Source organism: Acanthochromis polyacanthus, chromosome 20, assembly GCF_021347895.1.
Source record: "Acanthochromis polyacanthus isolate Apoly-LR-REF ecotype Palm Island chromosome 20, KAUST_Apoly_ChrSc, whole genome shotgun sequence".
Taxonomy (NCBI): domain Eukaryota; kingdom Metazoa; phylum Chordata; class Actinopteri; family Pomacentridae; genus Acanthochromis; species Acanthochromis polyacanthus.
The window spans coordinates 25190575-25218028 of record NC_067132.1 but is presented as its reverse complement, the minus strand read 5'-3'; the positions used below and the strand labels follow the sequence as shown (position 1 = coordinate 25218028).

General features: G+C 41.4%; 2 protein-coding genes across 3 annotated transcripts in view; one reads left to right on the top strand and one right to left on the bottom strand.

Moving 5' to 3' along the window:
- The window catches only part of apbb1ip (amyloid beta (A4) precursor protein-binding, family B, member 1 interacting protein), a 30863-nt gene extending 22540 nt beyond the window's left edge, over positions 1–8323 (bottom strand). Inside the window, exons 1-2 of the mRNA XM_022208036.2 lie at positions 7916–8323; positions 1093–1152 (exon numbers count right to left, since the gene is read on the bottom strand). Coding sequence (XP_022063728.2) covers positions 1093–1152 — 60 coding nt within the window. The 5' untranslated portion in view covers positions 7916–8323. The remainder of the gene's footprint in view (positions 1–1092; positions 1153–7915) is intronic.
- Positions 8324–11633: 3310 nt separating this feature from the next.
- On the top strand, positions 11634–18682 carry nell3 (NELL (neural EGFL like) family member 3). Of its 2 annotated transcripts, XM_051940663.1 has the most exons (5): positions 11634–12335; positions 12454–13049; positions 13560–14119; positions 14689–14755; positions 14987–18682. In XM_051940663.1, the coding sequence occupies exons 2-5, from the start codon at positions 12470–12472 to the stop codon at positions 16516–16518; spliced, it is 2739 nt and encodes a 912-aa protein (XP_051796623.1). In that variant the 5' UTR covers positions 11634–12335; positions 12454–12469; the 3' UTR covers positions 16519–18682. The 2 variants fall into 2 exon arrangements, with proteins under 2 accessions (XP_051796623.1, XP_022063729.2); XM_022208037.2 differs by lacking the exon at positions 11634–12335 and having other exon boundaries at positions 12357–13049.
- The last annotated feature ends 8772 nt before the right edge of the window (positions 18683–27454 follow it).

The window sequence follows — 27454 nt, the reverse complement described above, 5'->3', positions numbered from 1 at the left end:
CCGTCTCTTCAATTTGTCATCAATTTTCCTCTTGCGGCCACGTCCAGGGAGGTTGACTACTGTCCCGTGGGTCTTGAACTTCTGAATAATATGAGCCACTGTTGTCACAGGAACTTCAAGCTGTTTAGAGATGGTCTTATAGCCTTTACCTTTAAGATGTTTGTCTATAATTTTTTTTTCGGATGTCCTGGGACAATTCTCTCCTTCGCTTTCTGTTGTCCATGTTCAGTGTGGTACACACCTTTTCACCAAACAGCAGGGTGACTACTTGTCTCCCTTTAAATAGGCAGACTGACTGATTATGAGTTTGGAAACACCTGTGATGTCAATTAAATGACACACCTGAGTTAATCATGTCACTCTGGTCAAATAGTTTTCAATCTTTTATAGAGGTACCATCATTTTTGTCCAGGCCTGTTTCATTAGTTTGTTTTATTAAATAATTATGTTAATCAACAATTCAAAAGTAATGGCTGTTTTTGATTATTTAATTTTCAATAAATTTTTATTTATTGTTACTTTTGTGAGTTTCAAGTGATTTCAGTGAGAATTGTGGGTTTTTCCTTCTTTAACTGAGGGGTACCAACAATTTTGTCCACGTGTGTAGTAGTTACTCATTTTAAACACTCCTGTCATTTTACAATAGTATGCTGTCAATGCACACCATACACTGAAATTAAGCACAAAAACCTTAAAAATGTGCACTCATTTATTCAAAACAATTTCTTAGGTCGATGAAACTAGAAAAAACTAACAGAAATACTTGTTTATGTTGTTTTATGTTATTTTTATAGCTATGATTTTAGGTTAAATTTGCAAATTAATATAAAAGAAGCTAGTGACTTTAACAAAATTCATAAATAATTGGACAGCTCATAGGAAGTTGACCAAAAATAACAAAAACATGAAAAACTGATTCTTTCCCAGAAGTTATTTTCTATTAGGTTTATCCCATAAAAGCCAAGGAAACCCCAACAAAAAAAAAAAAAAATGAAGTACTTTTTCTCAGTCTTACAAAGAAAAATATAACGACAATGTGCAACCAAACTGTTTTCATGTCTTATGGTTGTCCTAGCAACAGTCTGAACTCACCTGAGTGAGGAGGTCCATCTCCCCCAGCAGGTCGCTGAACATGGCGTCAATGTCATCCATCTGGGTAAAGCAACAACAGAGGCGTCAGACACAGAAAAGACACTCAGAGATCAGAATCACTAAGTTGTTTCCTGGATTTTCCACCACCAGGACACCATGTGTGTCAGTGACAAGAACTGATTGGTGCTGCGAGGAAACCCAAGAATTTTCATTGATTAGATATGGCTGACATGACGGATGACGTGAAAGAATGTGTGGAATGAGGAGGTAAATCAGTTTGCATGGAGAAAACTAACGTTAAATACACATGCATTTTACACTCCTGTGCTGAGATACAGCACTGCCGCTTTCCTGTGAAATGTGTGCAGATGTAATACGCTCCCTGAGGCTATGCTATCTTGCAAAACATCTCTGACTGAAGGATGAAAAGTATGTATGCATAACTTCAGGCACTCATTATTTGCCAGAACTTGTTGAGCCTTGTTTCACATGTTGAAGCAGAGAGCACAATATTCTTTCACTTCTGCATTTTTTTTAATCACACTCAGGACGAGGAAAGTTGACCTTATTTGAACGGAGAGACTCGTGTCCATCAGGTCATCGAGATATATTTTGGTGTTTTTGATTAAAACCACTGATCTAGTGCGATTTTCACGTGTTTATAAATGCCATCTTCCTTCTTTTGACACCAAAGAAAACATGAGTTCCAGTTCAAAACATGCCGTCAGTCTCACTATACGTTTAAATCGTGCACCATTACAAAGTACAGCCACTCTTTCAATCATTAAATGTCACAGCGCCGGTTCATTTCAAACACTGCATGCTAAAAAAATTAAAATTAAAGTGCTTCACTACCATAAAAATTGATCTCTGAAACATGCTGAGCCCTAAACAAAATGAAACCATTGACAGCATAAAGTATGCAAGCTTGCATAATGTGCTTTGCTATAAACTGCTGATCAAGTCTGGACTGACTCATACATCCAACTGTTACAGATTTATACTGTTTAACCCCAACGTGGACGTATGGAACGAACAGTCAGCATAATTTTGGATAATTACTTGACTTTAAAGTGATAACCAAAGGAGCCTCTATGGTAGCTGTATTTTCCCTGAAAACAGCTGCAGAAGGCTCACTTGAGATTTACATCTGTGATTATATACAGTAAGCTGTCTCTCTCTTACATGTAGTATTTGAAGCTTCATTTCTCAAAGCAAATGTTATGATGGTGATAGAATGTGGAGTCAAAACAGAGTCCCTGTTTTCTTTTCCTACAGTGGAACATGAGTGGTAGTAGTTAAAAACAGTGGAAGTGTCAGCAGGAGTTCAATGGCAAAAATGAAATATAGTGAAATACGCCACATGTCCAAGCTCCTCCCTGTAGCATCTTTATGGCGAGTTGAGCCACTGTTACGTCAATGCATTCTGACTGAAGACACTTTTGCAGAAAGCTTGACTCCTGCTAATGCTGGACCAGTAACTTTTGAGGAAGTTGGTTGAACTCAACAACCACTGAAATGTCCAGACTAGTGGTGAGAAAGACATCCGCTCACTGGTTGCACCTTCTAGCCCTGCTGCTGGGGCTGTTAAGGTGTTATATCAGCCTCAATTCAGTCGCATTAGCAGCCAACAAGTAAAGTTCTTCAATTTCGTTTCTACCTCTTTACTTGTCAGATGTTGCCACCACTTTCGTCTGGATTGAAATATACCAACAAGAAGAATTGCTATTAAAGGTATAATATTCACGGTCCCCAGATAAATCCCAGTGGCTATATTGATCATTTACTGATATTTTCTTCTGTTTTCCATGTCAATATCTACTAAATAAATTGGCAAAAGTTTTTACTCAAGCATTCATGATTCCCAGATGAAGCACCATAATGACTGTGATACCTTGGTATTTCCATTATGAGGTCAACATTGGTGGTTCTGGATGAAATATTTCAACAACTGTTGGAGGGATTACCATGAAAATTGGCACAACCATTAATATTCCCCTCAGGATACACTGGAAGCATTGGTGACTTCATTTAGCGCCACCATCAGGGCAAAATAGGAGTACCAGTACCTTGGTATATAAAATCACATTAAACAAAACTATATTAGCACTCACTGGCCTTAGCTGTATTTTATGCTTCGTGCCAAATCAGTCAGCATGCTCACGCTATCAATTAAAGCAATCATGGTAAACTCAGCCTGCCTATGTCAATATGATAATGCTTTGCATAAATACAGCTGCATAATGAAGCAATGATTAACAGATACAGAAGACAACAAAGATGTAGCAAAACACGTTTTTGTGATTGTAATATCCTTATATTTAGTTTGACACAGACTGTCTTTATTCCAATTGGTTTGGAAATAAATAGAAATAAAGCAAGCAAATTCCTTATAATTCAAGTTATTATTGATGATTTCAGAGAAAGTTATTCATTTAGTTGTTAGCTTTTAAATTAATCTGTACTTTTTGAGCAAATTTTGCAGTTAAAAAAGTCCAGTCTTTGATTCCAACTTCTTTAAATATTTTCTGTTTTTTCTACTTTTCTAGGACAATAAATTGAACATCTTTGTGTTTTGCACAAAACAAGACATCTGAGGAAGTTATTGTTGACTTTCAGAACACATTTTTCACAAGTTTTTGACATTTTAGACCAAAAACAAATCAATTAATTGAGGAAATAATTGAGAGAATAATGAAAATGAAAAAATTGAAAGAATTCCTACTAGCCCACACAGCATTGCTCTACTAACTTTGAAGTCTGTAATGAAACTGAAAGGTTTGGTTGTCTTCAGACCAGGGTTTGCTTAAAGTTTAGTTTGGTTGAAGTTATGCAACAATCTTTGTGTTTGACTTCTTGAACCACATTAATGGCTTCAGAGTCTCCAGTCGTTTTCCACAGGCCTCCCTTTTTTTTGTACCGTTAGCCTCTTGCACAGACTATTTGCTTTTCTCCTTGGTTTTTCTCCCCAAAGACTTGCATAACCAATTCTCTAGTCTTCACCTTTTCTCTGGTGCTATGGTACATTAAATATGAAAACATGATCTTTAGGAAAGTGTAACTCATCGCGTTTACTCAACACAATTTGAAATCTGTTCATTAGGTTTTTGCTCCAACAAGAACAGTGAAAAAGGAATTTAATAGTAATAAAAAAATCCCTCAGTCACTCTGCGGAGAAGACAAGTGTGACTGATTGCGTTCCAGGCAAAAGTTCATACAGGATCGATATCGTCTCGACATCTGACAGATGACGTGTACTTTTGGAGACGGTGTGTCTTCTGGTGTCTTGTATCGGATTGGGCGGATTGTAGATTAAAACATGCTCATTTCCATGAGACGAGCATGTGTGGGTATTTTCTGTTGTAGCTGTGAGCCCACTCTCTCCACCCTTTACACGTCAGGAAGTGGTTAACTTCCTGCTACTTGCAGTGTTGAAATGGTATCGGAAATGGTGACATGAACAACCACCTGCAAATTTAATGGTTCTGCTTCTTGCATTCTCATTATGTCACTTTCTAATGGTTGGAAAACCTAAATTGCACGGGCCTAGTTTGCATTAGTATCCAGCGTAATGACCGAACAAGACACAGCTTAACTAATTCCCTCTTTTGATTACTTAAAATATTCAGCATTTTTATTAGCAACAAACCCAGTTTTCCACATTAGCTCTGTGCTCGCTGACAGCCACACTGATGACAAAGTTCATGTGGACTTTTAGAGACACACGAAGAAAAGTTTAGTCCATCACTTAGCTCTCTGTGAGCTGCTGCTTTCAGAGGCCAAATGCATTAAGTGGACCGCTCCCAGCTCTCATACGGTAAAGAGAAGTAAGAAATGGTGAGTGCGGCATGTGGTCACAACGTCAAAGCAAACATCTGCAGATGGAGGCAATATTTGACACAATTTTAAAGTCACTTCCTCCTCAGATAGGTGCGTGAAAAGAGTTTTAGCTTCAGCATGTGGCAAAGTTAGAGAACCGAGAGCCAAATACAGTCACGGCAACAACATCAAAATAATTACCAGTAGGGTATTAGTATCACTTGAAGACGCACTGTGACATTTTCAGAGATGACAAGACTGATAGAACTGTGGTGTCTGCGATTAGCTTAGCATGCAGCCTGGAAACATGGAGGAACAACCTGCAAATCACCAAGGTAACAAAGTCAACAGAACAGCTTGGCCTCATGAAACAGTGTATAAATAACATCCCAGGTGTCTTCACATGTTACGTCACACTTTTTGCATGCCATTTCACACCATCTAGTCTTGAAAAATTAAACTGTCACCTTACAAGAACAAATTATTTGTGGCAGTTAGCTGCAAAAGTTTGTCTGATTTGTAGCAAAGATGTTAGTTTTCCAGAAAATGTTGCCACAATTTGACATTCTGGCAATAATGAGAAGTTTTAAACTGACTCATGCACGCTAACTTGCAAATATGCATTTATTTGCATTTGCGTTTTCATACTACCAAGTTATGCCACCAAAAATAGGAAGTGGCTGTAACTCTGCAACCAATCGCATTCCAGACCTACAATAAGAAGCCATGGATTGCACAACATCACTCCACTGACTGACAATTTTCACAAAAAGCAAACACAACAAGCCTCTCTATGTAGTCACACAATAAATGTTAATTCCTTGTAATTGCTTGCATTTAATGAACAAAATACTATAATGTGAATTTATAAACGCCCCAAATTCCAAACCACATTCCCCAAACACATGCATAAATAGTAATTGATTGTACCATTTGTTGCACATTTTTTACAAAGTCATTCAGATGTTTACTGTAACTTTGCCACAAACCTAAATTGCATATAAATTGTTGGCCTTGCAGGCAATTAGCATTGTATTCAGAAAAGCTGCCACTGTCACCTGTTTGCTAGAAACCTATAATTACCATAGTGGCCCCCTGAACCATTTTACAAGTTTTTTTACACCATAAAATGACAGTAACCGCAAAATGCACAGATATGACACAGATGTACCTGAGTGGCATAAAAATGATGCCAAAATCACTATATCGCTTTAAATGGCATAGAATGTACTATTTAATTCTTATTTTTAAACTTCAGAGTTAGACTATGTGACATTTTTCTATTGGTTGGCTGTTTGCACTGATCTTTAGTCTTCATGCTAAGCTAACAAGCTTTGACAGAAAGACAGAATATCAGTCTTCTCATCATACTGTCAGCAAGAAAGAAGAAAAATGTATTTTTCCCCAATTTTTCACTTGTCTCAAATAATGACAGAACAAAAGAACGTCTTGACTCAAGATATCAGAGCTGATATGTTCATCCGTTGTGAAAGATTTCTGTAGAACTCTGAGTTGGAAGTGGAAGGCCAGCATGACTTAACGCTATGTGAGAGAACCATTACTGCTGCGTAAAGCTCTTTGAAGTGAGCTCAGTTTTCCATTTTGATCGAACATGTTACAACAAAGGGATCAAACTGATGACAGCTGAGGTTTGTCATCCGTAACGTGAGACTGAGAAAACAAGGAGGTTTTGCATTTAACACAAGAAAGTTTGTGAACTTCTTTTCACATAACTTTGGATGACACTGCTGTGTAAAAGAATGTCACTGCCTCTTCGCACCATTTCCATTTTCTCTCCAGAAACCAAAGACGTGATTTGCCTGGCCTTCAAATTAAAACTTACTGGAGACATTCGAGCCGAAAACGTCGCAAAACCACACTTCTGGTATCAAACGACAGAAAAAGTCAGAAAATACAGCACGCAGGAAGGTGACCTCTGCATTCCTCTGGATAACGATTACCCTCTAAATAATCTCAAATATATGTTTCAGCCTCTCTATAAGTCCACACATGTGTAAGTCAAGCTACGAGCAAGAAAATGGAAACCAGACATCGACTCTAAGCAGCCGTATCGAAGCAGAGCGTGTTTACCATAATGTAAAGAAACTCCCTCTCTTACTGGGATCACATATCTATACTCAGGTTTTGTGTTTACAGAACTGCATGTACTCTGTTGCAAAGTAGGCAAATTAGGGACTCAGCAGCAGAAACAAACCGCCGAAGGGGGTAAAAAAAACAAGACTCAAGAGTGACAATACACAAGTTCATATCAGAAGTGGTTTTTAAATCAAACCTGTATGTTAAGGACTCCTACAGCTCCTTCTTTGTACATTTAATGCAAAACCTCTGTTGCACATGAGTCATGATCAGTTTTTCCAATTGAAAACGCAGAAAAAACAGTAAACACCTTCTCATCTAAAAGGCTTCTCCTTCCAAAAGGACACTTTCAATTACACGCTTTTAGGATAATTCAGCTCATATTTCCCCATCTCAAAAGCCAAACGTACAAAATGTTCCTATCGCCAGTGACAGCAATATTAGCTTTAAAATAAGAGGCCAACCCTATCAGTTTCATGTGGTTATTGAGTCATAGAGCAGTCTGACATTACAGCAGGGGTCCACCCAGTCCGAAAGCAGACAAGCGTACATATGAACTTACATTATCTTATTAAAATACTCCTAATGGCTGCCTTATCGTCAACTAATTAAGTTTTATTTCATGGGAACAAAAATATCTCATGGCAGTCACTGATTTCTGTCATTTTCTCTGCAAAGATATCACACAATTTGACAAGTGTTCAGAGTCTGTATCACAGTGAATGCCTTTAAATCACACAATTTGACAGATTTTCTGTTATTTAGATTGTGCGCAAAACTTCTCTAGTTCAGGTCAACGCGCTGCAGCTCGGTGTGTAATTTGGCAGCACGACAACAAACACAACGCCTCGCTTACAAACTCAGGGTGTTCCCCGTTAACTGAAGGTAACTCAGAGATATAACTCACCTTTTCAAATCCCCTTTTTGTTCACCAGTTACTTTCGAGATAACAGCTTCATGGACAATAGCTCCACCTGGAAATGTTGTTCTCTAACAAAGCTCAACGCCAAAAGATGCACAAAAACGGTCATAAGCAGGCAGATTTGGGTGTGTTGATGTGGATTGCATCTGGCTGTCTGACTGTTGACTTCTTCCTGCTTAATGCGGAAGTTCAGGTCTAGACCTGTCACTACATTCCTCCTCAGAGCTCAACACTTTCACAACAGTCTTGTCTGGGCAGCGATGGGCCAATCCCCCCCGCTTCCACAGAGCTGCTTATCGCCACTGTGACTGTTTTCAAGCTGCAAAACGTGGACCGGGACAAGTTAGCGTCCGGTCGAGATTGCAGCAGTGACTGAAAACCACTTGAGCAGATGATGAAGTTTGTAGGAGGAAAAAAAAGAAGTTGGAACAAGAGAAACGGCTGAATCAGCTCGAGGAATGTGACGGGTCTTGGTTAATAATTCACCTCGCTGATACTGATTTACAGCAGGTCTTTAGACAGGAGTGGTAATATGGCACGTCATAGCGGTGAGAGTCCAGCTGAGCTCCACTGCTCTAAAAAAAAAAAAATACAGTTTCAGCTACAAAAACAAACATAAATCCTGAATTATTTGCTTTACAGTGTCTCCAGGTTAACAAAGCACATCAAATTGCTTTAATTAACACACACAAGTCTTTGTTTTTTCTTTGCTTGAAAGCAGGAAGGACTATCTTAAGACACTGGTGTGGTGCAACAAGGTCGGTCATCTTCAGTGGGGAAGCAAGGAGAGTCAAGACTGTCAAGCTATGAATAGCCTCTGGCTCTTATCTGACCATGAAGACACAGATAGCTCTATTTATTTGCATTTCTCCTTGAGTCAACCTGGGAGGCCAAAAGAAAAAAAAAATCAACATTTCACATCCTTTTTTCTTTAAATCCTCTTGCAGGTTAAACTTAATGCACAGAAAATATCCCAAAATGCTTGCAGAATAATGCTCATAAGAACAAATTCTCTCAATTGCTAGGAAAATATAAGTCTCCGTTTGCCTTATTCTGCTATTATTAGCACTCCTGTGTCCCATTTTCCCTCCAGACCAGCCTCGGCTCCGATGGGAAAGCCAGACCACCCTCTCTGTGGCGAAGTCCTGTCATCATACGGTAAAGCTGAGCACCACAGAGGGAAACTAAATAACCTTGAATGCTTCCAAGAGCCTTTCATGACTCGTGATGTATTAAGCAAACACTCTGGGTACAGGCTTGTGTCCCAACCACCCTCATTTCCTCCCTCCGCCTCCCTTTAGGGGTTGACAAACAGATGGACGCCAAAAGGCAGCCTCCCATTAGCTATGAGCATCTTCTAAACACGCCGGTGCCTCGGAGAACATTTCTCAAATAAACACACTGATTAACGGTTGTGGAGCTCGGCAGCAGAGTGAGGCGATCTCTCTGCTTTGTTGTGTCTTTTCGGCCTCTCGACAGACTGAGGGTGGTCCAACAGAGTGGATTCTGACACTCGTTTGCGCCGGTAGACATTGCAGCTCGTACATCAGAGCACGGAGGCAAGAAACTGTTTTTTTTAAGTAACTTAATCAAGCTGCGTGTTTGTCAAATAAAGCGGCAGCTGCAGTGTCAAACAAGTCCGACTCGACAAAGAGAAGTCTGTTCAAAGCTGCTGCAGAACCCCAGATGGTCAGGTGTGAGGCGCGAGGCATTCTTTTAAGCCATTAGTCTCCATCATGTTATACCTGAGCGCTCCAGCACACCTCCAAATGCGCTTCTTGGGCCCGGGCACTAAAAGAAAATGGGGTGATAATGACAAAACCAGTGGGCACCTTGCAAACCGATAGAGCGTTAGTTGGAAGTAGTACTGCAGATGACAGACTGTCACCAGGACGACGTGTGAAGTGATGTGTACAGGAGTGTTGTAGTGCCCTCTGTTTGTACTCGGCTGTACTGTACATGACAAACGCCATTGAACTCAGTGGGTGGTGTGGAGCAGCTCAAGCCGCCGACCTGCTGCTTTTCTCTCTGCGGTTTTCTGATCCACACCGCAAGTTTACACCAGAAAAATAACTAACAGTTGGTTGGATGTTTTGTTGGTTTGTTTTTTTTTTGCACGTATGCAGCCAGTTTGTGTTTCTGAACAGCAAGACTTCTTACCAGAATCCAATAAACAAATAAAAATGAAGTCGGTTTCCTTTAATACGAGTCAAATTCCTTGACTTTCATGAACACATGATATACTGTCAAAAAATATCAGAAGAAAACGTACAAAATATGATGTACAAAGTCCAAAATGTGAGAAGAAAATTCTGAAAGCTTCATTTTTTGAAGCCCAAACTATGAGAAAAATTGTCAAAAAATAAAGATATATTGTCAAGATGAGAAATAAATCCCTAATATGATGCACGATGCATAAATTATGAGGAAAAAAATGACAAAAATGTAATATACTCAGTCAAACTTGTTAGAAAAAATGTTCAAAATGTTATACACCAACTGAAATTATGAGAAAAATGTCAAGAAATCTAAAAAATGGAATCAAATTGTAGGTTAAAAAAAGGTCAAATATGATATACTAACTCTACATTGTGAGACAAACGGACAAAAAAGGAGAGTAATGGCAGAAAAACGATAATTTAAGTCAAGTTGTGAGAAAATACTATATATTTAGTCCCAAATACATTGTGTTAAGTAAAAATAAAATGACAAAATGTCCAAAATATCATATATTAGTTAAAATGATCAAAATAATATCTGAAATATGATATACACTCAAAAACATAAATGCAACACTTTTGTTTTTGCTCCCATTTTTTATGAGATGAACTCAAAGATCTAAAACTTTTTCCACATACACAATATCACCATTTCCCTCAAATATTGTTCACACAGTTCTTGCATGGCCAGCATACTCACCGGACACATCCCCCATTGAGCACCTGTGCACTAATCATGGTGTCTAATCAGCATCTTGATATGGAACACCTGTGAGGTGGGATGGATTATCTCAGCAAAGGAGAAGTGCTCACTGTCACAGATTTAGACAGATTTGTGGACAATATTTGAGAGAAATGGTGATATTGTGTATGTGGAAAAACTTTTACACCTCTGAGTTCATCTCATAAAAAATGGGAGCAAAAACAAAAGTGTTGCGTTTATATTTTTGTTGAGTGTATTAAGTCGACAAAATGAGAAAAATGCCCAAAATTGATCAAAGTCAAAAATGACACGGACAAATATCCAAAATATAGATTTACAAGTTAAAAGTATTAAAGATATGTACAAAATATGATAAAGTAAGATACAATTATGAGGAACCAATTGCCGAAATATGTTATACTAGGACAACATAGCGATCAAAACGTTCAAAATATGATATTATAAGGTACAATTATGAGGACAAAATGTCCAGAATATAATATATTAAGTCAAAATGATGAGAGAACAAACAGGATTGTGTGATAATGAGACACAACTTAGATAATTACTCAAAATTCTCAAGGAAAGTCAAAAATCTTGACTTATGAAGCCAAAAATATCACATAAATAAGTCAACATTATGACAAAATATGCGCTAAATTTTGACACGTGGAACTTTTGCATCTATTTTTGTTTATCTTTGTTCATCCTGACCTTGAAATAAACAGACAAATGCATCAGAACCTCAGACACCCCCCCCCCCCCACACACACACACACACACACACACACTTCAGCCTCATAACCTCCCACTGGCTGCTTGTTTGAGCACAAGCGCAGACATGAGAGTGTAGGAGAAGGTCCAAAAACCAGCTGTGAGTTTCGCATTCCTGACTTGAGCCATAGGTCCCTTTCAACAAAGGTTTGACCTCTACTGGCTTCGTCTATAAAAAAAGGGGCACTGGCTGTTGACAAGGCAAGTATAACATGAAGGACACAGGGGCTGAGGACCAGCAGCTGTCCCAACATTCGGGATATATAGCACAAAAAGTGCTGCCACTTTTTTTTGCAACTTGGATGGCCGCAGGGTCATAGAAAAGTCAACAGTGAGCAAAATGAGAAGTGACAGTCATCTGCAGAGCGATTGCTAAGATCTAAAATGATCCGGAGACTGAAAAATGTCCCATTTTCTTTCATTTTATCGTCAAAATAGGTCGCAAATTTCGATTTTACGCATCAAAAATGTAGTTTGATCGTGGTTTTATTTCAGAAGGGGGCTCTGTTGAGAGCAGGGAGGGTGAAGGGTTAATTTGTGGCCGGGGAAACCTGATGCTAATTAAGTCTTAGGAATGCCACATACTGACATTGTAGTGCAGAAGCCCTCAGAGTGGGTCAGGCATGGAGGGAGCCAGCAGTAATGCGTGCGTCTAATGTTTTTATTCCGTACTGACAGTCGGGAAAAGCGAGTCTCACCAAAGCTGAAGGTAATGTTCTGTGATGAGCTGCAGCTTTGGAGCTTCTGTGCCAAGCGTGATAAAGTTTGTCTCCGGGTGTGATACAGGAGAGATTTTTTTCTAAATCTTATATCTGCTTCCTTTGTAGGGTATTTTACGCAAAAATGGTTTCAGTAGCACCCTTGCTGTTGCTGCTCATCTCCTGGGTGTCCCTGCACAGCGCGGAGGTTTGCCGGGGGACACACTGCCACGGCGGGGACACCAGCGATCCAAGACCGTGCACGGGGGCGCACTGTCCGGGGAGCAGATCCTCCAGACCTCCGCGGCAGTTCAACCCAAACGCGCAGGGGAAAGCGGCGAGCCACCACCATGCGCACTCTGGCTCTCCAAGCTCCAGCGTCCAGATCCTCCGCGGCACACGCGTGAGACTGCCTGAAGTTCTACCTGCAGGATGCACCGATGCGGACTGCGCTGCGCTTTTCAGGCAGTTTCAAGCCAGCAACGACACCCGGGAGTGCAGGGGGATCGAGTGCAGGCTGCCGCTGAGGATCCGGCCGAAAGCTCGGGCGAAGTCCTGCGCTGGAGAGGGATGTCTGAGCGGCTCGGAGGAGAGCCAGCTCCCTCCTGTCCATCTGTCCGACAGAGCCGCGCAGTTTCTGGGAGATTTCCCCGAGTTGGGATATCCGTCTTCGGAACTTGGCAGCGCGCCTTTGGGTGTCCAGCTCACATGTGACATCAAACCAGGTCTGTTAACATCAATAATATGAACAAGAGCGCTGCTTTGAGATTATAAACCAACTAAGTTTATCCAAATACTGCATGCACAAGCAGAAAACACTGCACGGTCTTCAAAAAAAAGTTGATGAATTATTATCCTGCGCTGAAAGCAGCCAGTCTAGAAATTAACCAAACACATATTACTCTCTGTTGACTTTAAGCCCCACTTTTCCCACCAGTGATCAGCAAAAGGGCTTTCCTCTAAAGGGAGAGGACGACTTTGTTGACCTTCAGCTAAAAAAAATGATACCTGCAGAGCAACTGGAGTAGCTGGACTGGAAAAATGTCTCAGAGTCAATTGTCCAGAAAATTTAGAGTGCTTTGATGTGGGTCCATATAGGAAACTTTCAGTGCACTTGGCTGGGCAAAGCAAATAGGGTCAGTGGGTGTTCACACTTGCATTGTCGGGAGAAATCAAAGTCGGACTTAATGTCATTTATCGTTTCTTTTCATCTTAATTCTGCATTTTCATCTCAGGGGAGAATGAAGTTCCGTCAGAAGATGCCCTCATCTTGCACCTCCAGCTCGCCAAGGGGCAGGAGAAGCTGGTGGAGGCGCTTCGAGCCCAGCAGGCGATCATTCGTGACCTGCAGCAGAAGCTGGCCGACCAACAGGAGGCGTTGCTGTCCCAGCAGCGCGAGATCCTGGAGCAGCAGCGGCGGATGTACGAGCAGATGGACGTGGTCAAGGCCCAGTACGGCCTCCTTTCGGACACCGTCAAGCAGGTTTCCTTCCAGGGCCTGCAGGGCGAGCTGCAGAGCTACTTCGAGAGCCACCTGGCCGGGCTGCAGAGCCAGGCCCGAAGCCACCTGCAGAAATCCTACGCCGTCCACAAAATGGACATCGACTCTAAGGTGATGGATGTGGTTGGGGAGGCTCATTTTCCTCAACCGCTGCTGGGATGCCCTTCGCCCTGTGGGTCAGAGGAGTACTGTGATTTTCAGAGGGACCCACCTCAGTGTCAGAAGTGCACCATGTGTCCACCAGGCTTCTTCCTGATCTCACAGTGCTCCCCGACGGCAGACAGAATGTGCCAGGTACTGTCCTTTAGGGTGTTATCTGTGATGTGTGGTTCCAGTCAGGCTGAAGAATACATTCATTTCAATCAAAATCTTTATTTGCAGCACATTCGATTCAGGTTTTAAGCAAACATGTCAATTGTGTTCCCTAATTTATGCTTCTTGCTTGTGTGACAGTGGTGCTTCTGATATTATCTCCTGTGGTAATGCTCCATCACATGTTTTAAATCTATTGCTCATCGGATATTGAACTGAAGCAGAACTTCACTATCGCAAATCAAATCGCAATTGCAGTATCTGTCAGAAAAATCGCAATTAGACATTTCCTCACATCACTCAGCCCACGTTTCAGCCAGCAGTTGAGGTTTCGCATCAGTTAGTGGTTTTCAAACACACGCCAGCAAATCCCATAGCTGATTTGTAATGAAAATGTTTATACTCTCGTGTCTAAATGGCTCATCTCGACCCTGACTTGAATAAAAATTCAAGAGAAAGCATAAAAAGCTTAACAGAAAGTATCAGCTGAACCCTGTCATTAATATTCCAGATGTGTTCCTGATGATCGTATTAATTTGTATGACTTGCAGGACAGAGACGAATGTCTGGAATTACCAAACGTTTGTGGAGAGCGAGTGAAGTGCCTTAACACTCCAGGTGAGCTCATCACTCATTTTGCTGACAATCAGCAGCAGCAACTTCATCTCTAATCGTGAACAGAGTGAAAAAGACATCGAAGCCATTTTTATTTTCGAAACATTTTCTCACAGATTTGCCCACGGTGGAGTAACCTGGTGCATTATTTGTACTGAGAAAGCAATCGTAATGTGCTGAATTGGGTGTCTGTGCAGCTGTTATAGAGGCTGTTTTGGTGTTTTTGTTGTGCAGGAGGATTCCGGTGTCTGGGGGTTTCTGAGAGAGAAGCAGTGATGGGCTTGTGTGGTCACGACTACTTCTACAATCAGGAGCTGCAGGAGTGTCAGGCCTGCTCGGACTGCGACGGAGAACCCATCACTGTTCCCTGCACGGCGGTCAGTGACGCCGTCTGCGGCCAGCTTTCGGAGAGCCGCCTCTCTGGGTCTTGGGTGGCGAAAGTTGCAGTTCCCCCTGCCAGGACCGCCAGCGCCAATATCTTCCCCGGGCTTCAGCTGAACATACGAGGCAAAGACAGCAGCGATCTGCTGTCCAACGAAGCGGGGCAGGTGACCTTCCTGCAGCATGGCTTGGTGTGGATGGATCACAACTTCGCCATAAAGCACAGCTGCAGGAATTTTCTCCAGGTGGGGATGAGGCTCAACACAAGCCAGGAAGAGGAGGGTCAGGACATCAGTGGGGTTCGGATCGAGCAGCCAGATGGGAAGTACTTCCAGGGGGTCAGCGTCAGTAGCGGCGTGGAGGTGGAGCCGAACCACACCTTCACGCTGCTGCTGAAGAGTCCGAACCAACACTGCAACCAAAGCAAGGATCTCCACGTGTACGACGTCGCCGCTCCCTCTTTGAGCCTCCTCTGGTTGTCTCATGATACGGGTGCTGTCGCCATGACGGCTCAGATGTCGGTCTTGGCTCACTACCAGACCAGCTACCGGCCAACTTTCCGCTTGAGCTCGGTGTCGGACCCCTACATGATCACCCTGACTCACGACAACCGCGGGGTTCGCTTCACAGAGAGCGGCGTGGTGAAGTTTGTCCTCCAGCAGGCACTTTACTCCATGGGCCACACCTGCATTCGAGAGGGCTTCTCACTGATCGCATACACAAACCGCAATGGGACCGGCCAGGAGGCGATGCAAGCCTTTAAGACGGGCGTTAACTACAGGGACACCTCCATCACCCTCTCCGGTGCCGTTAACGTCAACAGCGGAGACACCCTAGGCTTCGAGATCATGTCCCCGTCACAGTGCAACCTCCGCTACTTCGGGGACAACACTGGGATCAGCATGTTGAGCCTCATCTGGATTCCTTCAGCCGTGTCGTCGGCGTTGACCGCCACCGTGTCCAGGACCGGTCTTCCCTTCGGAGCGGTCAGGAATAAGCCGCTGTTGTTCCAGCAGATCAGCCCGGACACGCCGCAGGTCCACTTGGCCCGCTCAGGGGAGCCGAACGCCCGGAAGAACTTTATATTCCACGAGAAAGGGACAGCGAACATAGCCCTCAACCTGAAGCTGATCCACTCCTGCAATATAGTCAAACTCACTCTGCAGCGGCCGGCGGATCAGGGCAGGCAGGCAGGTCCTGTGGCTCAGCAGGTGTCTGGATCTATGCCTGAAGGGAGTGAGTGGGCCAGCATAGGACTCAGAGCCTCCTTTCCGGTCCAGAACGGTACCGCTCTTTATGTCACTCTGGACTGTATCCGAGGACGAGTCAACCAGATAACACACGAGGGCGGCACTAACATTTCAATTCTCTGGGTCGCAGTGTGACCCCCGAGAAGAGACCCATCCTTTTATTCATCAGTACATTTTGTGAATACAGACAGTTTTGCACAGTATTGAATCGCAGAGCAGATTCAAACAAATATACCAAAATTAAGGAAGAATACTGGTTGATGAAAAACACAGTCATCTAGTCCACATATTCTGTTATTATTTCTAATGTATATTCCTCACCTGTTTAGACTTTAATTGTGAGATTTGTTTTTAGTGGAAAACTATTAGTATAAGTACTGCTTTTGCTTGAAGTACTTCGGCTGGTTGAGCAGTGACCAATTGTACATCTGAATGTGAGTGTGTGTGAGTGTGTGTACGTACATGTGTGATGGTGCTTTTGTATGTATGTGCGTATGTACACACACATCGGCATGCCTACTTTTGCATATGAGACATTCAATATGTATATCCTTCCATTCCTGCATATATTTAAGATGCACACTGTATGCAATTATCTTTTTTTTATATCATTAGACCTTTAAAGGAGCAGTTTGAGGTTTTGGGAAATACTGCTACTTCTGTTAGCTGATTAGCTTAGTTTAGCATAACAACTTGAACAAGGGGAAACAACTAACCTGGCAAGGAAATCTGTGGGTATCTCTTGCACTTTACCTCCTGTGATCCGGAAATCTTTCCCCCTCCGCCATCATGGAGGATTTTCCAATTACTTAAATGCAATTCGAGAAGAGAGGAAGCATCTGAAGGAGCTTAGAGCGTGGAAACAGCCGTTTCTGCAAATGCCACATCTTTTTCGATTGGTGATACAGCTGTGCAGCACGTCATAAATGCTGCTGTGGAAAAATTATTTCTAATTTGGCAACTTTGGCTTCTCCATCCTCACATCTCTTCCTTCCATCTCACAGCCTCGCTAAGAGTCCAAAAAGAGACGCAAGGAATAAAAGCAAGGAGACATGTTAGCATAGCAAAATAGTAAAAACATTATTTTTTAAAGTCAAGCTTCAGTTAAACTATTTACTGTGTGAAAGATTAAAAATGCAATGGGGCTTTACCACATAACCATCAACAGTATGATTGTCACACAAGCATGAATGGGTCAAACTGTTTACACGACAGGTTAAACTGTGGGTCAGACATGCTGCACAGCTTCTGTCCTACATTGCGGTCTTTCGAATTCGCTGACTGCATTGTTGCAAACTGATTTGAAATCGATTAATTGTTCCGTCCTACAACACATAGCATTAGTAGCATGTGACCTGAGAACCAGCAGCTGCTTCAAGCCTCCATCTGTCTCAACATAAGATGCATTCAGATGCGATTTTAAGTAGCAGGTCACTGTAATGAAGTGAAATGCAAAAGGAAATAAACTTGAAGCATGTAAATATGTTTCAGATTGCTGTTACGCGTGAAGGGAGTACGTGTAAGGCTTTTTCTTACTGGCTTCCACGAACCCCTCATAAAGCAGCTAATTAACATTTTTACTCCTCCGATCAAACAAATACGATGCACCGTGTAAAGTTTTAAACTGCTGAGGTGCTCGTAGGCAGATTTTCTAACAGTTTGACCGAGCCAAGCCAGCTGTTTCCTCCTGTTTCCCAAAAATGTTGAACTATTCCTTTACTGTTAAGAAGAAATCCCTATTCTCTAATGCAGCGTTGTAACTTTTAAATAAGCAGGAATTTTGATATTTGACATATTTGATATTTATTTTATAAAACAGGACCTTTATATTTCACTATAGAATACATATGTTTGTCAGACATGAGCAAAAAGTGAAAAAAAAACACCTAAAACGTATATGGTAAAGCACTGAGTAGACGGTGCTGATATTCAGATACACACAGTGATAGCCTCTATCATAAGTTTATTTGCACACATGTAGTTTAGCATAGTATTATGGAATGTGCAAACATTATTCTTTGTTATTCTTTTGCCTGAATGCTGTTTCCCTGTGAAGAGTTGCCCATGCATATCACTCCTAATTGCCTCTGTGTGTGTTCTGTCCTCTCAACAATTAGGCATAATTAAGTGTTTCGGAGAGTTGGCAGCAAAGCCGCCACTGAAATTCTTAAGTTTTATTCTCACATCACTGCACGTAGTGATATTTTTGGGGTGCTGTTGGTCTCCCTGCACACGTCTCGTGGAACGTCAGTGTATGTGTTCAACACCAAATAAAATATACATATATTTTGCCAGAAAAGGAACGTCGCTGTTACTTGTGAAAGCAAATCTGCCTTGTTGGTTTTATCCCAGAAAAACATCTGCATTTAAAAGTCTCCTGCTGAGCCAATTCATTTGACCTCTTATGTGACCTTTACTCCAAAACACTGACATTGATTTCGTATCAAACATACCCATCATGAGCGGCTATTATTTTCCATTAAAGAGCAGAAGTTAAACATTCAAGACACTGCAAATTCTCTTTGATGTCATACATACTGAACCTATTTGAAAGCAACCTTATTCAGCAGCAAAGGTGCCAAAATTGCAGCCAGAATACCTGGAAAATCATACACTATATTCTCCTCACAATTGGTCTTAATCAAATTCAAATTACTCTTCTGTCTGTTACCTATAAGAGAGCTGTTCTTTGGCTTAAACATAACAAATCGCCTGTGAGTCAATGGGAAGGAGAAAAAGAGAGAGGGAGCGGGGGGGGGGGGGGAATCTGCTTGCGAGAAACAATCAAATGTTTCTGTCGGTTGCTTGAATTGAAAACAGGTGTTTTAGTGGAGCATTGCTCCAGATGTCTGACGCTGTAGATCAAATGAGACCCTCAGCACATGAAGAGTTTCAGAGACATCAGAGAGAGAAACGGACAGAAAAGCAGAACAGGAAAGAGAGAAACACAAAGGAGACAAATGTGTGTTATTTGCCTTTAAGGCACCGCTAGTCGGTATTTTCTGTACTAACAAAGAATGAATTGATTGCGTTTAATGTAGAAGGGCTTGTTGTGATAAAGCGCTGTTAGTTTCCTCGATGCTTCTTAGCATTGAGTTAGTCTCTTGTAGTTTCACCCCCATCAACTCCATTTCCAGCAGGAAAACCAGCCTCTGATAAACCCACTTTATGGTATCTGTCTGCACCCAATGGCACACAGACAGTGTTAGCGATTAGCTGAGGAAGCTGCTAAGTCAAACATCTTGTGCAAAGAGACAATTTTTTTTCTTCTTTCTGGAAACGATGAAGGCTGAGAGCTAAAAGGAAAGTATGGACCTACATTCATCAGGAGTCCAGACTGTGGGAGATGGCACACTGATTGTTGCGAGACCTAATGCACGGAGGTGATCCATCACGATGGCGCCCGCTCTGAAATATAAAGTTAAGCTACTGTCAGGCGACTTTTTTAAAAGCCAATTTGTAATTACCACCACCAACGGCTCAGGAGCAACCCACACATCATTCCACAGACCACAGTCAGCACACGCATACTGGAGGAATTATCACGGTTGCATTCATCACTTCTGCAATCATCAATAAAATATGGAGACGACTCTTAATGCTAACCTCCAGCAACATTCCTTCAACCTAAAGAAGCAAAAGTATACATCATGTGAAGACATAAATGTAACAGAAATCAAAGTTAGCCTCATGAATCAGGACGGTGCTCAGCCTGAGCTCATTTTAGTTTCGACAAATGAGCAAGTCTGACCTGCAATGGCAATTCTTTTTTGCAGGACAGAAGCAAACGAACACAAGGCTGACATACAGAATCATCACCTTATAAGCTCATGTGGCTAACATGGTTGCAAACATTATTTTTACACATGCAAAAGATGTAGGGCTGCATTCATTTCGAGTCATGTTTATGTTGACCTCCTTTTAGCTCCTCCACTGACTCCCGAGGGAAATATACCACTAAGTGCTCCACGTTCACTAGCTTGTTGCTAACTTTTTACTCCTAAACTTCTGCAAAAATTATGCTACAGCAGGAATGAGCTAATACAGTAAAGTTGCAGGCAGTGCAGTTAAACAATATGAAAGATGGTTTAAAGCTGTGGGATGGGGAAAAATGTTAACAAAAGCTGGCTTAGATTCGACACCGCAGTCCAATTAATCAGCCGAAAGAATCTCAGAATTGTGAAATTCAATTCATAAATGTGGTAATTTTAACTACGCAAAAGGTGCCATGCATTTTTGATGAGCTGCAGACTTGCATGCCAGTGCATCTGTGGCAAAACAGGGAGGCATCATTCATCGCCGCAATGCATCTGTTGCGAGTTTATTTGCTTTCTGAGGGTTTTTGTGTTTTACTCAGTCACTGACATGCAAGTTGCTCAAACACAGCAGAAATGTCTGAGGATTCCAAAAGCAGCAGTGTTTCAGCAATTAAACCACGCAGTACAGTCTAATATTACCCTTTTTTATGCTTAGAGAGTATTTAACTTAATACTTTGAATGCGCATCAGCATCATTTCTTCATGTTGCTGTATTAAAAAATGGTATCATTTTAACAGACACATCAGTCGTAGTGATTTGTGGTCGGGGTGAACACCCTCCTAACCCAAACGTGGCCCCAGTCTGCTCCGATGTTGACTTGAAAAGGACAAAGCCGGAGAAAGGCTTGCTTTAATCAGAAGCGGATGTTACTGTAAGAGCCAAGGTCTCTTGTCTACAGGGGAATGTTTAGACCATGTGGTCAGGTTTGATGCTGCAAACCTCCTCAGAGTGTGTTGTAGTGGTGTTCTGCAGCGGATTTATGGGGTGTTAAGAAAATTTGTAATGATGTTGTTGATTTTTTAAATCCAAATTGTTGGTTTCCTACAAAGAGTGTTTACACTGAGTCTATATAGGGACATTAATACCTTTGTAGAGTTTAACATGTCTTCATACTGGGAGTTGTTGCCTGGAATACTGATTTACAGTCTACTGCTGAAAAACACTTCTGTGCTTCAGATGAACAGAGATATGGGAAAACGTTACAGATGCAGAGTCTGGATATGAGTGTGGCTGGTTGGGAGCATATTGAGATGAATGATTCCTGCAGCAGCGTCTCCATTAAGGCTACTTCATTTGCAAAGAACCATTTGGAAAGAACCAATCGTCTGCAAGCAAACAGTTGGTCCATCAATCGCCAACGAGTACCTGCACTCTTCAGTTTGGATAAGAAAGCACATTCACACCTGGCTTTTATCAGCTCTTCCACATGGAAAGAGAACATAAACCAGTTAGACAGAATACCACCACAGTCGGGGCTCTGTGTTGCCAAAAGCTTTAAACCTTATCCATTGACAAGTCAGATAATGGAGTGAATCCTTTAGACAGGAAACTGAAGGGTGCCTGAAAGGTAAGTGATGCCGTGTTTAAGGGTTCATCACCCATTGGTGAGATTCCAGATGATGTTTTCTCTGAAATCTGTTCTGATTTTACTGTAGTAAAACCACAGCTGTATCAAGTTATCAGTTGTGAGTCTAAGTTTAGCAACTTCAGCTAATTTTCCAAACCAAAGTCAGAATCAGTCAGGTCTGTGAGACTATACCTATGCAGAGAGGTGTTTTGGGCTAAAAATTTGATTGATTTGTCTAAACGTAAAGTTAGAAGATTGCTAGAGTTATTGTGATTGATAGTGGGACATAAATATGTATAATGAAAAATACACAAAAGAAGAAATATCAAAGATTCTAAATCCAACAGCCTCAAAAGTCTACAAAGTGTTAGAATCCACTCAATATTTCACTGAACAATTAAAATGATGACCTGTTGGTGGTGCCACAGTAAAGATCAGGGGTTCACCAGCACAGAATGGTTCCTCCTCTGGGAACCATTAAGATCGCTACAAAACTATTAAACAACTATTTAATGAGTTTTTAATGGATTGCAGTGGCAGTGAAATCCATTAAGTAGTTGTTGAGACGGTATATAGTCGGTCACCCTTGGAGCGGAGCTGCTGGTGTGACTAAAATACGCCCGTCTGTCTCAAATCGCTGAGGTTTAAATCAAATTCTGACATTATCTCTGATTGCATTGCCTCTGAGAGTTTCTCTAAGAAACAAGTATGTGACTTATTCAAAAGTGCCTCCACATTAGGACAGATCTACTGCATGCACATCTTTAAGTGGATGTTTCTAAGCTTTCATTTCATCACAAATTCTCCATCATCCCCCCGTTTTCGGCGCATCCTCCCCTCCCTCGTCCATCTGTGCCGGTGTTTCTCTCCTCATTAGAGAGCTTACTGATGCATGAGGGAATGAGCTGGCAGGTCAGTGGCCACAAACACAGAGCGAGATTCATATCGAACAGCCTGTGAAAAGTTTGTCGGTCTGGCAAACAGGGGAAAAGTTGACCGCAAAAGATTTTTGTAATATCACCGAGCAGAGGCGAAGAAGTCCATCAAGAAATCCCCCCCTTCCCCCAAAAAAAGAGGTCTTCCATAGCAAAACTTGTGGATATATAGACCGAGTGAAATCTACACTGGCATTGAAAATAATCAGGATGGACACTCTCTATCTCCCTTTTCCAGACTTGGCAAGGAGTCCGCATAGTTTCCTCCAGTGTCGGGTAAATTCCCTGATCACCAGGAATGCAGCTTTTAATTTTCTTGTTCTTTAGCTGACCTTAATCATTTCTGCGTCAAGGGCAATCTGAAACTCCCGAGCCATGGGGGAACAGTCAGGCTGGGTGTGGAAATAAATACCTGTGTGTGTGTTTGTGTGTACAGTATATGTATGTATATGTAAAACGGAGTGAGGCCTGTCTGGCTGTCTTCATGAAGAGACCATTTAAAGTGCTGATGATGAATAATAGGTTGGTTGAACGCGAGCGCTCGAGCCCCTCTGGTGTATATTTAAATGGCGGAGAGATGCTCCCTCACTCATATCAACTCCCCGGTGGTCCAGGAGGTTAATTGCTTTCTCCGGCAGGCGCTTACAGATTAACTATCTCACTGAATGCATCCATACAAATGACTCTGCATATACCACAATAAGTTTAGCCGAGCGCTGTGCATGTGTGTGTTGGTGCCTTGCAACAGAACATGGAGTATGCTTAGGTAGCAGGCACGGTGCACGGCGAGGTCGGGGAAGCTAATGAGTTCGAGTGACTTTGAGTAAAGAAGTGGGCTCAGAAAACAAGACAGCAGTGTGTTTAGAGAAACTGCAGCAAGTCGTCTTCGGCAACACTCAGCATTTATAATATGGAATTATTGCTGGTGAATTGAGGTGAAAAGATTTAAAAGTTAAATTTAGCTGGATAGAAAATGCAGCCGAAACAGTGATTACATGCAGACGTGATGTCCAAATGTGCATCTTAAGTCCATATTTTTGGCAATTTTTTCTGCACTTCCAAAGTATTTGCATTCAGATCTGTCAACAACTTTGTGTTTCCTCAGATATCTGAGGATAATATGTGTGTTCATATGATCAGAGAGGCCGTAAAAAAAAAAGCCAGAAGTTTAGCCAGAATACCTGAAGCATTCTCAAACAGGAAAACAATGTTTGCACAGAGCTGAATCTGAATCAGCATGTTTGAAAAAGACGGCTGTGTTTCTTGTCCCATCTGTCTTAGTTTTAGCGTTTTCGCAGAGTCAAATGTACACACTGTAATCACATTACATTTGTCTGTACTGCAGTAAATAAAAAAAGGGTTTACAGATCCTACACTAACATTCAAAAGTTTGGGGTCACTCAGACAATTCACGTTTTCCATGAAAACTGCTAACATAATTGCTCAAGGGTTTTCTAATCATCAATTAGCCTTTCAACACCATTAGCTAACACAATGTAGCATTAGAACACAGGAGTGATGGTTGATGGAAATGTTCCTCTGTATCCCTATGGAGATATTCCTTTAAAAATCAGCTATTTCCAGCTAGAATAGTCATTTACCACATTAACAATGTCTAGGCTGGATTTATCATTCATTTAATGTTATCTCCACTGGAAAAAAAATTGCTTTTCCTTCAAAAATAAGGGCATTTCTAAGTGACCCCAAATGTTTGAACAGTAGTGTATATTCAGTTACTAATCAGATACAGTTACTACTTTAACTTTGAGGCCATGTGGCTTAATGCCATCCTGATTCTCTTAGACTCGAAACTGAGCCTTGTTCTCGCCACGTCCTTTTTGTGAGGTTGGCTTCTTTTCACAGCCTGGCATCATGAAAAGAAGTGTGTATAACAAACCAAGTCAACTGGTGTTTTACCAGAATGCTTTTTGTGTTTTATTGCACCCACAGATTCAATGGCAAAAGCATGCCCATCATTAGTTTTGCCACATTTAACAAAAAGCCATTTCTTTCAGTCTAAACACTGCATCTCATGTTTTCCCTTAAAGAATCAGAATCAGCTTAACTGGCCAAGAATGTGTGCACATGTAAGGAATTTGACTGTTTTCTTGTTGGCCCTCAAAGTCGTTACACATAAACACACATGCATTTCAACACGGGCAGCAGGTTAAAGAAAGGAAATGCATGTTTAACTACTATGTACAGCTATAAATGCATGTAAAAATGAATACTTAAATGAATCAGAGTCAGGTCTCCGCACAGTTTTTAGCCAAAAGGATAATTTCTCCAATAACAATGCTTAAACTAGGCAAATAATATTTAATCTCATTATAGGAAAGAAGCAATTAACAAAGGTTTGTACATAAAACATAAAATACAACTCTGTAAAACAAAGGAAAGTAATTTATTCAAATGAACTAACCTTTTCTTGTTAACTTAATGCAAACACAAGTTATTTGATCTTAAAATGTCTATATTATTATTATTATTACTATATTATTATATTTTAGACTACTTAAGAATTCTTATAACTTAAGCAATTTTGACTGAAATGCTGAGTTGAATAAATAAACAGATGAAAATTGACTCAAGTCATTAAATTTACTTCATAAAAAACAGATGTTGATCTCTATGATTCATTTGTGGAGAGTTAAAACTCCTCGGAGACTCTTGTTTTTGTAGTCTGAGCAAAGAGACATGATGGAAACTTGCTCTGTGTCTTTGATACACAATAGATCACATTATGGCTGTTTCTTTAATCACAACAGTTCCAAGCATTGCAAAGTTCAGTCCCTAATTTTATCCTTCTATCCATGGACACCGCTGTTTAACTGGAAGCAGCCTCACAGATTGTCTTTGTACTGACTCTGGTCAAAATTTGTTTGAACAATTGAGGATGTAAGTTTTAAAATTCAATGAAAAAGAAACTCTTTAAGGTTAGAAAATGTTCAAGAAAAGCAAGTCTGTCTGTAACCACTGTCTGTGTGACTTGCTGATTCATATTTAGCATCTTAAGTCTGTCTATTTCATGTGTTTTCTCAAGTTCAGTTAATATGATTGCACTGTTAATAATTAATCAGCCAACGTCAGCTAACTCGCATTTTTAAGGCAGCAGGGGGACTAAGCTGGATGAATTTAGAATGATTTACAGCAAACTTAATAGACTGAGTTAATAAACCAACAAAGAAATGTAAAACGGCCCTGTCCCCTTGACCTTTACCCTAAACTTAACCATTTTAATGTAGTAAAAGGACACTAGAAAAGCCTAAACCCCTGAAATCTGCCTAAAGTTCATGCTTTTCTGTTAGCTTTGATGTATTTAAGAGTATTAAAGAAAGATTCCCTGTACATCCTACTTATAAAAAGAGGGATTTGTGCTGACGTGAGGGCATACGTAGTGTTTAACATTAAATTACTGACTGGCAGTTACATGGCAACATGGTTTGGTGATGCTATGAAGTACTACAAAGATAATGTTCAGAATAATGTAATAAATTACTTTCTACAGGGAGTAAATCAGTTTTAAAAAGCAAGAAATAATGTGTAATGCATTACTTGTTTTGAGAAATGCCCCCATCTCTGGTAAGACAACTATAACCCAACTGGAGAACTGTTTTTGTCTTCAACCTTATGAAGTCAACAGAGCAACAGAATTAGCAAACAGTTCTCTATTTACGCTTCATATAGAGCAAGACTGACATTAATTTTGCATCAGGTTCTGTTCAGCTCTGTGGTCTCATTGGTCTCCATCAGTCCCTGAAAAAAAGGTCCTGCTCTTGTTTGCTGTTTGGTCAGGGAGGGAAAAAGTGGATTTATCAGAGCTTTGTCACTGAAAAGAGCTCCCTGCTACAGCTAAAACAACGACGAGTGAATCAAATCAGCAAAACTATGGCCCATTAAACTCACCCTTCTAACTCATTGCTAATGGAAAATACTAATTGATGAAGGCTTGAATTTAAACTTAAAGGGAATTCTGTCAGGGCCCCCTCCTCCGTCTCGCCTCAGCGCCCACCTGACCTCCTTTTTTCTCTCCCTCTCCCTCTGGTACCTGGTGGAGCTGTCCTCCACACCTGCAGCTCGTGCATAATCAGTTTCATCTACAGAACTCTGGGCAGCTGTGGTGAGGCTCACCTGATCATCATCTCCTCAATAAAAGCCGGTCACACAGTCTACTGTGTAAACCTGTTGACTAACTGTGTTTTTCCTTGTCCAGACTGCTCCTTTGACTCCTCCGGATCTCCTGTCTGCCCTGACCTCCCCTCTCCCCATCTCTGTCTCGATTATTCCACTGGTCTTGGAAGACCCCCGCTCTACCCGGCATGCATTCGTCCTATTACCACTCAGACCACCCGGCCCGTTCTCCCCCCTGGAACCAGAACCTCCTGCCCACTCTCCGCGTCGCCCAGCAGCACCCTGGACGTTGGCTGGACCGCTGGTTCCCAGTACCGTCGCCCCCATCCCGTCACCTCACCCCTTTAGTTAGTACACTAGTTTTTTTCTCACCGAATCCTGAGTTTGTTCTGTTTATTAAACTACAGTTTATCTGCAGGTTTCCAGACGAAACCAGAGCTAAACAGAGCAGCTTGTTGCCTCAAATAGAGCAAATGGTTATTAATATGGGGGTCATTCCAGAATTGGAGGACATTTGGCAGCCCATCAAATTTAAAATAATCCATGAACAAAACACTAAACATGCAGTTGTGTAAATTCACTTGTTCTGAGACCAAATTTAAAAAAAAAATTAGGAAAA